The sequence below is a fragment of the Dipteris shenzhenensis genome, chromosome 23 (genome assembly GCF_047967505.1).
Source record: "Dipteris shenzhenensis isolate YYH24624 ecotype China chromosome 23, Dip_SZ_1.0, whole genome shotgun sequence".
NCBI classification, from domain to species: Eukaryota; Viridiplantae; Streptophyta; class Polypodiopsida; order Gleicheniales; family Dipteridaceae; genus Dipteris; species Dipteris shenzhenensis.
Genome location: NC_141618.1, coordinates 15,022,176 through 15,034,363, shown reverse-complemented (window position 1 = coordinate 15,034,363; position 12,188 = coordinate 15,022,176). Strand labels below are relative to the sequence as shown.

At 43.6% G+C, this 12,188-nt stretch overlaps 2 protein-coding genes across 3 annotated transcripts in view; one reads left to right on the top strand and one right to left on the bottom strand.

The window, feature by feature from the left end:
- Nucleotides 1-242: 242 nt before the first annotated feature.
- The window catches only part of LOC147887044 (uncharacterized), a 28,797-nt gene continuing 16,851 nt past the window's right edge, over nucleotides 243-12,188 (bottom strand). The window contains exons 1-10 of one of the 2 annotated variants that reach the window (XM_087394940.1): nucleotides 6,081-6,176; nucleotides 5,186-5,290; nucleotides 4,679-4,749; nucleotides 4,452-4,520; nucleotides 4,203-4,331; nucleotides 1,731-1,777; nucleotides 1,301-1,465; nucleotides 965-1,013; nucleotides 567-657; nucleotides 243-458 (exon numbers count right to left, since the gene is read on the bottom strand). In XM_087394940.1, coding sequence (XP_087251066.1) covers nucleotides 337-458; nucleotides 567-657; nucleotides 965-1,013; nucleotides 1,301-1,465; nucleotides 1,731-1,777; nucleotides 4,203-4,331; nucleotides 4,452-4,520; nucleotides 4,679-4,749; nucleotides 5,186-5,225 — 783 coding nt within the window. In that variant the 5' untranslated portion in view covers nucleotides 5,226-5,290; nucleotides 6,081-6,176 and the 3' untranslated portion in view covers nucleotides 243-336. Of the gene's footprint in view, nucleotides 459-566; nucleotides 658-964; nucleotides 1,014-1,300; nucleotides 1,466-1,730; nucleotides 1,778-4,202; nucleotides 4,332-4,451; nucleotides 4,521-4,678; nucleotides 4,750-5,185; nucleotides 5,291-6,080; nucleotides 6,177-12,188 lie in introns of those variants that run through there. The other variant, XM_087394939.1, reaches the window with a different exon arrangement.
- Nucleotides 6,081-7,175, top strand: LOC147887045 (uncharacterized). The gene is made up of 3 exons (XM_087394052.1): nucleotides 6,081-6,346; nucleotides 6,482-6,649; nucleotides 6,728-7,175. The coding sequence occupies exons 1-3, from the start codon at nucleotides 6,081-6,083 to the stop codon at nucleotides 7,173-7,175; spliced, it is 882 nt and encodes a 293-aa protein (XP_087250178.1).

The following is a 12,188-nucleotide window of genomic DNA, read 5'->3' as shown; positions in this document are numbered from 1 at the left end:
CTCCCTTCAGTTAATTACGTTCAAAGTTTGTGAGATTCAAGTTTTAAGCTAGTTTAGGAGGTCTGGTTCTATGCATCCTAAGTGGGCTTGTTTTTTCTTCTTTATCGTATAGTAAATATTGGTATGTCTTGCAAAGGATTCTCTTTTGGAAATAAATATTACTTCCAAAAATAAAATATTAGTGCACCTGATGGTGAATACTAAGAAAAATCCATGCATCACTTATATTATATTGCTAAGTTTAAAATTGGCACTTTAAATGGAAGATCTTCTCAAATAACTAGATAGATAGACATACATGGGCACAAAACGATAGAGTGTATGTGACAACTTTTCTTATGGGGGCAAGATTGGCTTGCTTAGTATGGGTGCAGGTGGGACATTACTCTCGATCCCTACAAGAGAAATGTCACCTGAGAAGAAGTGTAGGAATGCCTCCCAAGTCACGACCCCAAGCCCTGTAGTCATAATAGATTTCAATTATACAATAAGGTTACTGCACTTTTTTGAAGTATATGCATAGTAGACAAAGATGCCAACTTCGTCCTTTTGTAGAAAAGCTTTACCTTGGCTATCTATTCTGTTGAAAACTGAATCAAAAGATTCTCGACGGCCATCTTTCCCTTTGGCACGTGATAATTGCATAAAAGCAGCAATCTACATCATAGGAGGATAAATGTAAGGTTAGATGCAGATGTGTCCTTGTAGCACCCTGAGTAGAAGACTAATGAGGCTTCTTGAAGACCGTGATAATAGTGTCCTGTGTGATTTCACGTATCGTCAATGTTGGATAACCTTTTTTGAAGAGTTTAACTCTATGGGATCATAAAGAATTTATCATTCTTAAATTGCTTTATCAAACACTTCTGCTCGTCTCTCAAACTATCCACAAACAAACCATCAAATCAGGCATATCTACTCTGCACAAAGGATTTAGGTAGAAATAACAAAGGAAATTTCTCACATCTTTGTCGCGCTTCATAGCACACATCAGGTCCTTTTTGCTGATGGTCCTGTTAAGGTTACTCAAACGTTCAGATGATATTCAAGGCTAAAATTTTCACCACTTCAACGTGCAAGGTTTTTCTTTCAAAACATTGATGCATGAAGAATTGAATTTAATAATTCCCAAGTATCCTGGAACAAAAGGGTTGGTGAGAAGTATGCAAAAAATTTAGAAAGGTGAATTTGAAGAGAGGAAATAAGATCTACATCATTCTTACCAAACCAAGCTAGAATTATATGACAACACACAAGACAATATCAAACAAATCTGCTCTGCATTGTTATGCACAAGTACCCTGTGTTGTCACAATCAATCTTCCTAAACATCTCTAGGAGCCTTTGATATTCCTTGACTGAGATTCCAGCAGCAGCTGCCAAAGTTCGGAGATATGCAGCATCCCGTGCAGTTTTCCGAGCTTTTCCTACTACTGCAAATGCAGCACTCAAATGTTCTAAAGCCCTACACAAAAACATTAGAATATCTTTGAAGCCCTTCAAAGCTGGGACGTCTCTCATATATGCATTCAAGTTATCATTCCTCAAAGAAGGACAAAATCAGAACTGAAGGCATAACAAATTTCAGGACATCTCATTCATTAGTCCCTCAAACAAATATTTAGATACTGCCCAATTTCAAGCGCCCCTCAGAAAATTCAAACTGTCCCATTATCTTAGAAATGCGACATAAGGATGGCTAACCAGGTGACTAAGACTATTAAATTTACTTTGAATGATATGTGATAGCACCATGCAGGTACTGTTCGATCAATTGCTGCATCACAATTCCAAAGAAGAAACAAATTATCAGTATGGCATAGTTATATCTATTTCAGACTATTGTTTGAATTCCGTAAGCTTCCCATTATTTTAAAAACATCAATCTGGAAGAGAACTGGGAAACAAAGGAAATTTGCATGCTCTGATATACTTATACGTGAAAATTCATGTCTTCCCAAGACTCGCTGATATAATACAGATCATGGATTTACTGAGTTGCTCTATCTCTATCCAATTGAGTCTATATAATCGAAAATTAGTATTGATGATTTAAAAAAAAAAATTAAAGACACAGCTCTGTTGGGTCCACAGTGAGGGTTAGGAGTTCTATAATATTCAGATATGGCTTTCCTCTCTCCTTTTTAAGGCATATCAAGTTTTGAAGCCTTGAAGTTGCACCATTCATAAATGTGGCAGCATTTCGTGACTGGGTCAAATAAAACTTTGTTGTCAAGCTTACAAATTTTACCATCTCAAAAATGGATTTTTTGAATGCAATAAAATGAAACTTTTTAAAAAAGGTGCTTATATCTAGACGAATACAGGACCATGCCCAAACTCATCCTCTAAAAACACGACAGTGTGTGCAGTTTCAATCTCATGGTAGTCACTCATAAGGTTGAGAACCATAAACTCCATCATGCATAGCATGGACTAGCTACTATGACATCCCCACTTTAGCAACCTGATTTTCTAGACTATGTACCAATTAAGTGATAATAAGAAAAGAAAGCATATCTTCTTAAGAAAGTCATGCACCATGGGGATACCGACAAAATCAAGAGGAGACCCTTGCAATTCTCTTCATATCTAAACATAGTGGCTGTAATTTTTGCAGAATTTTTATTTCCATCAAAGAGAAGACTTCCATTAAGTATGAAAGAAGCTCCTAGATCAAAGTTCATGGTAAAAATACATAATGCAAGGCATGCGGAAACAAACACCCTAAAAGGGCAAAACCAAGTTCATGCAAGAGAGCGGCAGAAAATCCAAGGTTGAGGTTGAAGTGCCACCTCAACCCTATGGAGGACTCAGATAAAAATGGGGAGCCACTCCACTCCCTAAGGAAAACATTCCTCCTTATAGAAGCTGACTGGGAAGACTCCTGCATGCTCACTTAATGGCCATCAAGGTGTGGGCAATATCTATCCAAATATTGGCCAATGTGTATCAAGGGTGGACCTGAGAAACATCCAAGGCCTCCGTGCATCTAGATCTCCAAATATGCCAAGCTGGAATTTTCTATTTTGGATACCACTAGGATTACCTTCCTCAAGTGGGATTCATCCAATGCATTAGTATTATAGCCAAGTGAAGACTAGCTTTGCTGGCTGCCCTCCCTCTCTGTATCCCCCTTGCTCCCTTCCCATCCCCCTTTTGTTCTTTCCTCATTTTCTCTCCCACTTTTCCCTCCCTCGTACCTTATCCTTCTTGATCTTTTCCTTTGTGGCTCTCCCTAAGGAGCAGGATAACTCTCTGTATCATTATCCTGGAGTCCAATTTTGGTCAGGATTCAAGAGCTCATGGCAAATCATCAAAATTAGATGCACATTTGAGCATATTATTGCACAAAAAGTTAGTCATTCGAAATCCAAAAGTTGGATCTCATTAAAAAATTAAACACGCTGGAAGGCCCTCACATTTTGCTGCATAATTTGTATTGGTAAACAGTCTTGATAAGGTTTTCTTTACCACATGGTCAAGAAGCACTGACATCTTGCAAAATTTTCAAGGGATTTGATGAAATAAAGTTGCTCAAAAGATCATTATACTTCATCAATTCAAAGGTTATCAATTTATTATTAAAATAAAAAACAGAAGCATAGAGGATGTCAAAGGTTTTGAAGCTCTCATTGGAAAGAAAATAAGCAAGTACTACAGATTATCAATGGGAAAATGGAGTAAGAATACATGTAAAATAAATTCATTCATTAGCAAACCTCTGGCATCAAAAGCAACTATTTATAGATACTATAGCAGAAACATAACACCAAAAGAAGAATTCACAAGCGTTAACCACTAGTTAGTCATCTCAAACTGTTTGGTTTTATGTGCAAAACTTCATTAAGTGTTAACCAATAGTTAGTCATCTCAAACTGTCTGGATCCCTACTCTTATGTTCTAAAATTAACTCAGAAAAAACCTAGATGTGAAATCAATCAAATGTATATTTACATGATGCAGACAACAGTCTAGTGCATACCATATAGGGGACTCAATAAAAGAAAGTTAAAAAAAAAACATAGGGATGCAATAATAGATGAAAGAACATCATAGTATGAGTAGCAACACACAGTGTCAATTGCTATCCAGACCAGGACCCAATAAACAAACAAATCTTGGTAGGTGCATGATGAATAGAATGCATTATGGGTTAAAAAATGACAAGGAGCTGACTAGGAATAGGCAGGACTGTTCACCTGGTAGGGTTCAAAAGGATCTCCTAAGTCACCTTGCCAACGTGGCTGCCATCCCTCTGTCCAAGTTTTAACCACAGGCTTTGCATCACTTCTTCGTGGACCAAGAGGAGCTATACCAAGCTGTTCTGGCTGCAACATTTTTTAGCATTTGTTATGACTCTCCATCTCTTTATGAACAAGTCAGATTTAGTCTCTTACATTATATACAGTCTTGTTTATAAGTACTCAATCTGAGGGTCTGAGGCATACCCTAGGTATTACTCCCTTAGACCCAAACAAGAGAAATGATGCATCAAGAGCTGCTTTGTTTCGCTCAGCCTGCCTATGCACAGTACAATAAATGCATGCTGAGCCTGTGGTTATACAATTCATAATTCCTTGCTGATGTGGCTTTTCAAATTGCACACTAATTAGTACCCAGATTCTAATTGTCAAGCCAAATGCTAATAATTTTATTTCACAATGATAGGTATTACCATGAAGCCCCGAGATTCTTCTACTGCCAATATTGATTCGGCAGCTAGATGCAAGCTGGCGATCTGATCCTCTAGCTTATAGAAAGCAAGTTTCATGTCATAAGCATTGCAATCTTAATGAATATTGGAGTGGAGCGAAAAGGGAAGGATGAAATATTTTACAAGTTGAACAACGAAAACATCTATAACATACAAGTCATTCATCATCAATTTGGTTCTCACACCAGTTGATTTCAAGTTTGTTAGCATGAAATGACCACATCTAGCTTTTACAAGGTATCAGAATATTAAGGTAGAGTTTGCACACCAAGGAGGAAATTTAATAACTACAAAAACATCTATAACGTATCGTCAATTTGGTTCACATACACACACACACACACACATACATTTTTGTCAGTGCACTTCCTGTTTTTCTAAAAGTTTATTGGAATGTAAGCACCAGTCTAGTTTTGGTAAGGTCAGAATCTTAAGGTAGAGTCTGCACACCAAGGAAATTGAACTTACGGTTGCATTTGTAAGTATCCAAGTCAGTTCCACAGTTCATACTCTGCTCAAGCCGAGCACAGGCTTGAATGGCACTAGCCAGCTCTCCATCCACCTTCTTCAATCCTACAAATTCATGTCTTTTGAGAGTTTCATAAACTCCTTCAATAAAGGAAAAGAGTGCCATCCCATTTGTCTTATTATACATAACTACTGTGTATACAAGTGGCAAAGCTACATTAATGAATTATTGATATGACTTCTATACAATAGCAGAGCCCACATTCAATTTGTACAATTGCAAGTGTCTGAGGTATGGAATTATTTTCAGATTGACAAACCCAATCATTCTGTTACGCACTTAATGATCTCTCTCTCTCTCTCTCCTTCAACCGCACTATCAACACATAACCAAAACTCTACAGGACTTCGGTAAGCGCCACCTGCACCACCGAACTCATCATCACCGAGCACCTAGAGTCCATTTGTGCCAAGCATGCAGCCGGAGATCCACCCCCCTGTCACGTACGTATGCGTTCACTTGATGGATCTTCCCTCTTCCGCTTACGCACCCACCTATCTTCATCTATGAGCCTCCCCCGCATCTGGTCGTCCAACCTTCTCTCCCAGTCCGCTTCGCAAAATCGCTCCAATCCTACCAAAAACTGTTTCCCCTCCAGCACGCCGACTACGACGACGACCACGACCACGACGACCACCAGCAGACTCAACCGAAGAGGTGACGGTTTGGGAGCGGAGATCGTCGGGACTTCTGTTCTGGTGTACACAGTCTTCTCTGCCGTAAGAGTAATCCCTCAGCGACGTCTCTTTCTCTCTGGTTGAGGTCGGTGTTTGCCTTTGCTTTGCACCTGCTGGAGTTTATGCTCTCTCTTTTTCTCTGGCTGTGGAAACATACATGGCTGCTCTTAATGAAGGAGATGCCACACCAGAGATCGCAAATGAGGCTGAATTTCACACACCGGGAAAGACACAAAAAATCCCCAAGTTTCGTATCCGGAAAGGCAGAGAATGGACGCTCTCTCCAAGCTCAAAGAGATTGGGAAAAACCCCAAAGATGATTGATGAAGTAGTATATAACGAGATGTACAAATTGGTAAGAGCAGAGATGCGCATCATGCGGGAGGAAATTATGCAAGAAGTCGAGACACAAGCAAAAGTAATGTATGAGCAAATAAAGAAGTAGATGGAAACTGAGGTATGCAAAGCCAAGAAGGAAATGGAAAAGCAGCTCAAGGTTGAAATGCAAGAACTGAAAGCGAACATGCAAGCACAGTTACTGTGTGAAATGCAATCTAGATTGTGGGCTGAAGTGGAAGTACACCAAGTATTGCTACAAAAGGATATGCATAAGATTATGAAAGATTATGTAAATGCTGAGACAAGGGCCATGGAATCGGTAAAAGATAAGGAAATGGCAGAATTGAAATCGCAACTTGAGGCGTGTAAAAATGATGTATCTGCGGCCATGGACAAAGAGTCTCATAAAAGCAGGGAGGCAATTGCAGCCGTGGAGGCAAGTGTTGTTAAAGTGAAAGAAAATGTTGAAAAAGAGGTGCATACTTGGGCCGAGGTGGCTAAAGATGCAAAAAAACAAGCACAAGAAGTGGGCAATGAGATGAAAGAAAACGCACCATGGATTGAAGTGGTCAAGAAAAACAGAGTAACAGCTAATAAAATAGAGGTCATGAATGCCACATTAGAGGAAGAGGCAAGGAGAAAGGCGGAAAGTTCTGCATGGCGGGTAGGAAAAGATGACGCCCGGCCCAAGGCCTTGATTTTACGATTTGAGGACATGGGGGGAAAAAAGGCATTTTTGTCCAAAAGGACAGCCCTCAAAGGTCAGAAGATCTACTTAGACGAGGACCTCACTCCTGCACAAGTGGCACATAGGAAGGAATGCATGCCAAAGGTGCTTGAAGCCCGGGAACAGGGCAACTGGGCCGTGTACAGAGATGGGAGAGTTATCATCACAAAGAGAAGATCCACATGACGGTATGGGGCCTCGAAGACTTTAAGGTTCAGTATATGGAACTGTAATGGTTCTCTGAGGCTAGATGCAGGCTATTTTGAGGATTCCTTTAGGCATGCGGATATCGCTATTTACACAGAGACACACCAGTGCAAGGGGAGGAAACTTCCAGATGTCAGAGGTTTTAGATGGGAATCAGTATGCCGACCACAGCCATGGATGGCAAGAGGGACTTGAGGCTCTGGGGGAGTAGCAGTATTGTACAGAGAGGATTTGCGAGACATAGTACATGTCGTTCATAGAGATGCAGAAGCCAGATACATGTGGATCCGAGTGGAAAGAGGGGACCCCAGGGATTTATATGTAGCTGCATGCTACTTTCCACCTGCCTACTCGAGGTATGCACCTAAGGGCGAGTCGCCGTACTTGCCATTGTATGAGGACATTATGAGATATGCGAGCATGGGGGAGATATTGCTAGTGGGGGACTTTAATGCCCGTACACACTTGAGGCAGACATCAATATATGACTCGAGTGATGCCATCTACAGAGAGATCAACGCAGAGGAGGTTGGTTTGCATAGGTCGGCATAGGATTTGGGAGATGTGACAAAATATGGTACACATTTCTTAGCATTAGGGAGTGCCCATGGATTGATTATCTTCAATGGTCTGTCTTATTGGCCATGTTCAGATGCTCTTACATGCTGGAACCCGAATGGAGGTGCTAGTACAGTTGATTATTTGATGGGGTTGCCGTCTCTAATTCCACAGATCCGTGATTTCAGTGTATCTAGCAGACCCATTGGAGTGGCTGCGGACCATGCTATATTGAGGTTTATTGTGTCAGGAGGATGCTGGAGGGGGGCAGTCAGGCCTTTGTTTCAGAGACAACCTAGATACCAATTCATGGAGGAGACTGCTACAGTGTATGGAGATGCAGTGTGGACAAAATTATGGTGCTAGACCCTCATGGTCCCCTGTAGGAGATCACCCGTGGTTTGACAGAGGTATAACATGTGTCAGCACAGTATGCATTCCCACACACAACAATATCATCCACCCCTCCTTGCAGCACTGCCCCACAAAATAGTTGGTATGACGATGAGTGTCGTATGATGCGTAGACAATTACAGCAGGAGGTTGCTACAAACACTCGGACACACAAGCAAGCCAAGGCCATCTTCTCACGCCTAATACGGAAGAAGAAACGGGCCTACTTAGCTAGATTGGAGGCAGAGATCTACCAATTATTCTTGGGACAGAACAGCAAGAAGGCATGGAGGATGTTTCAGGAGAGACAGCCTGGTACACCCATTGTAGCACCAGAAGCTTGGGCCGACATTGCGCAGGCATTATATGATATACCAGGACAGCCACCGATTCCGTACCCACAGGATACGAGGCCTACATATTGCTCCTTCTTCAAATTGCATATGGTCAATGATGCCATTGACAGATTGGGACATCGAAAGGCTTTGGATCATGATGGATTAGCGGGAGAGCACTTCATGTACGCACGGGACATTGTGGCACCGCTTCTTGTGCATGTGTTTAATAGAGCAATTTGTGAAGGATTCCCCCCTAGCTGGACAGAGCAGACCATTGTACCACTCTTTAAGAGTGGAGATCCGATGATGCCCAACAATTACAGGACTATCATGATTGGCCACTGCCTGACCAAGATATATGGATCCATCTTGGAAAAGGAGTTGAGCAGATGGGCAACAATACATGGACACAGAGCGGTAGGACAGGCAGGTTTTAGGCGAGGTTATACCACTTTGGATCACATCCTGACTCTCCGGGCACTCATAGAGGAAGGCAAACATCATCATAAAAGGATATATTGTTGCTTTGTAGACTTCCGCAAAGCCTTTGACACAATCCCACGGACCAGGCTGATGGAAAGACTATAGGATATTGGAGTACCACATGAGATGCAGTGGGGGATATATGCCTTGTATGAGACGGTGATGGGCCGAGTTAAAGCACCTAGAGGGCTGTCAGATGCAGTTATGAGTACCATTGGTGTGAAGCAGGGGTGCCCTCTCTCTCCCACACTATTTGGCATATACATTGATGAGTTCTCAGAGTATATCAACAGGATAGGGTGTCTGCTGTCCACAGCTTGACAGGCCAAAGGGGAAACTTGTTGGTGGGTCTGCCATCTCAGCATCTGAGAGCTCCGAGAAGGACACCTTCTTCCTGGGGCGGCCGGTCCATGGTTTGGAGAGGGGTCCGAGGTGGTACGACTTCTTTTCCCAAGGTCAAGGATCTCTACATCAGAATCCTCAGTGCCTGATTCGCTTAGAAGATTCACCCTTGGAATATTGAGACATTCTGTGCGATAATGATCCTTCTGGTGCCTTAAATAGGGCCTAGGCGTGAAGTGAGTCAAAGATAGCTTCCCGGATTGCATCTCTTGCTCGCTCTGCTGCTTCGCTGCCCCCGCCCCCCCCCTCCTTCCCGCCATAGCTACACCTCCTCCTCACCTTGCTTCCCCTCTCCATCGCCCCTCGTTCCTCCACGCCTCCCCTCCGCCTCTTCTTCTCTACCATGGTTTATTCCCTCCGCCTGGCTCGATGCCCAGCCCGTCAATTGAACATCGTAGCAGCCTGCATTGGCCGTCTCGGCCCCCCGTCCTCGGTTTTCGCATCACTTTCCCAGTCTGCGCAGACCCGCACATCCTGTCAGTTGCAAGTAGGCCAGCCCGTACTAGGTAGAGCCATGGAGGAGCCACGTGCTCCCCACCTACGCATGGCAGCCCAAGTCCCATTGCAGCCCCTTTCCCTGTCTTGCCTGGCCATGCTTACCTTGTATTTGTCCTCTCCTGGCAAACCTGATCTAGGGCCTAAAAACCCTGGCAAACTCTGTCCAGATTACTGCAGACTGCCATACAGTTCCACCTTCCACCCGTACTGATGATGCAGTGTTTTGGGCTGCTGACATGGCCTGCCATGCTGTCCAGCCTAGGCATATCAGCCCCGTTCAGTTGCTGATATCAGCACACCGTTCCATACAGTTTCAGGCCTCCAAAGGACTGCTGACCTGCCGGGTATGTCATGAGGTATCCAGTCCACATGGCAGCCCAAGTGCTGCCCATGTGGCAGCCCCACGTCTTTGTGTTTTGCTGTATGTATGCTGCCCACATGATAGCCAAGGTGCTGTGCATGTGGCAGCCACACCACTACTTGGTGCACCCCTCCGAATCCTCATATGAGGGCTTACAAATGGGGAGGTGACATGGGCAGCCACATCAATCCTTGGTTCGGACCCCCCATGCTCTCCTTATATGGGGGCTTATAGATGGGGAAGTGACCATACCATTTCCAACATGATCAAGAATGGTGACCACGTGAGTCGTCAAGCAATGTGAAGAAATTGGGGTACCACGGAATAAAAGAATCAAGTGCAGGCCTAGGTAAACCAGGCTCTACTCCTTTGCGGTTTTCTATGAGACTGTGAAACCCTGGTACAATCAAGCTGTAAGGGTGGAGCTACTAAATGAGCATCCACACCAATGTATAATGTAAAAGTAATGCAGAATGATAGTTCTAAGTACTAAATACAACATAGTCATGTCGGTGATCGAACTACAAAATCAGCCACGTCATCATCATCCTCCTCATCATGTTTGCATGAATCTAATGCTCAATCCATCATTATGTGGGAGGGAGGCTAATAGTGCGCCTCACCATAGTTCTGTTCAACAAGTCTTTGGACAACCTAGACGATTGTGGAAATCCATACCCTGCCATCTGAGCTCCTTTGGCCAAACAATTTGGTCAACTTTTGAACCTTCTTTTGTCACATGCACCCCTGCACTTGGGTGCAAGGTGACACACTGGCTACATCGACAAGTGTATTATAATTCCCAGATAGGAGATTTTGTCGTATGCTGTGACCCCTTTGTGAGCCCTTGTCCAGGGACAGTCAAGCACAAGCTACGTAGGTCAGTCTCTCAGCTTTAGGTCAAGTCAGTAGTCAGTTCTTGTTCACTAGTACCCACTGGAAAATAGTAGGTTAAGTGTTTCCATCTTATAGTTTAGGTCTTAGCCTAGGTTAGGAGTCCCTTTAGGGTCCCCAAAGGCTGGACAGGTAAGCAGGGAAGGCAGCCTGCAAAAGCTGCCCAAAAACTCCCTTGGCAAATGAGCCAGGGAGGGCTTTTTGTAGGCTGGTTGTAGGCCAGCCAGTGTGTAAAACAGACTGGGTTGGCTCAGTCCAGCCCTATAAAAGGGCCCCTTGGCTGCCCTGTTTCCTCATTCAGTTTGCTCCTGCCTTCAGTCCTCCTACAACTCCACTTCAGCCTCCTGTGCAGCCCCTGAGATCCTCAGATTTGGCCCTGCTCTAGCCTCAGTCCCTTGGCCATCAGTTCAGCCTGATCTGAAGGTGACCACGCAGCACAACAGTCGGAGGTTTGGACCAGCAAACGGAGAGAGGTTTGGACACTGTTTCCTCAGCTTTCTCAGCTCTCTTTTACAGTTTACACAGCTCACTCTCAGCTCTATATTTCCGTCATCTCTCAGTTCTCTCATAGGATCTATCACTTCTAGCTTTTCACTCTCTCACTCACGCAGTATCCCTGCATTCCACTAGACAGCACAAGCCTCTTCCTTGCCTTGCAGAAGCGTCCTACATCGTCAGTGTGGACAGCATCAAGGTCTCGGTATTGGTCGGCGTTGCCTCTCAGGTCTTTGGGTCTGCTATACGTGTGCACAGTGAGCTCTTCAGAAGCGTGTTCCATGCTCTCTTGAAGAGTGTTCTTTGTATTTCTTAGTTCTCCAAGTATAAAGCAAATTCTCCCCTGATTGGGGGAGGGGGCCCTCAGTGGGTACAGGGACCCAATCGGTTGTCGATTCTACTCTCTCTCTACCCTCATCTCCTTCCTCTCTCTATGGTAAACAACGCTTATTCCTCGCTAAAGGTTTAAAGAAGGTCTTGCTGTGAATTACAGGATCAGATAACCGTTGCATGTTACATTGGTATCAGAGCTTCGGTCTGTATCTAGCTTGACTACCGCGAGTGTATGGT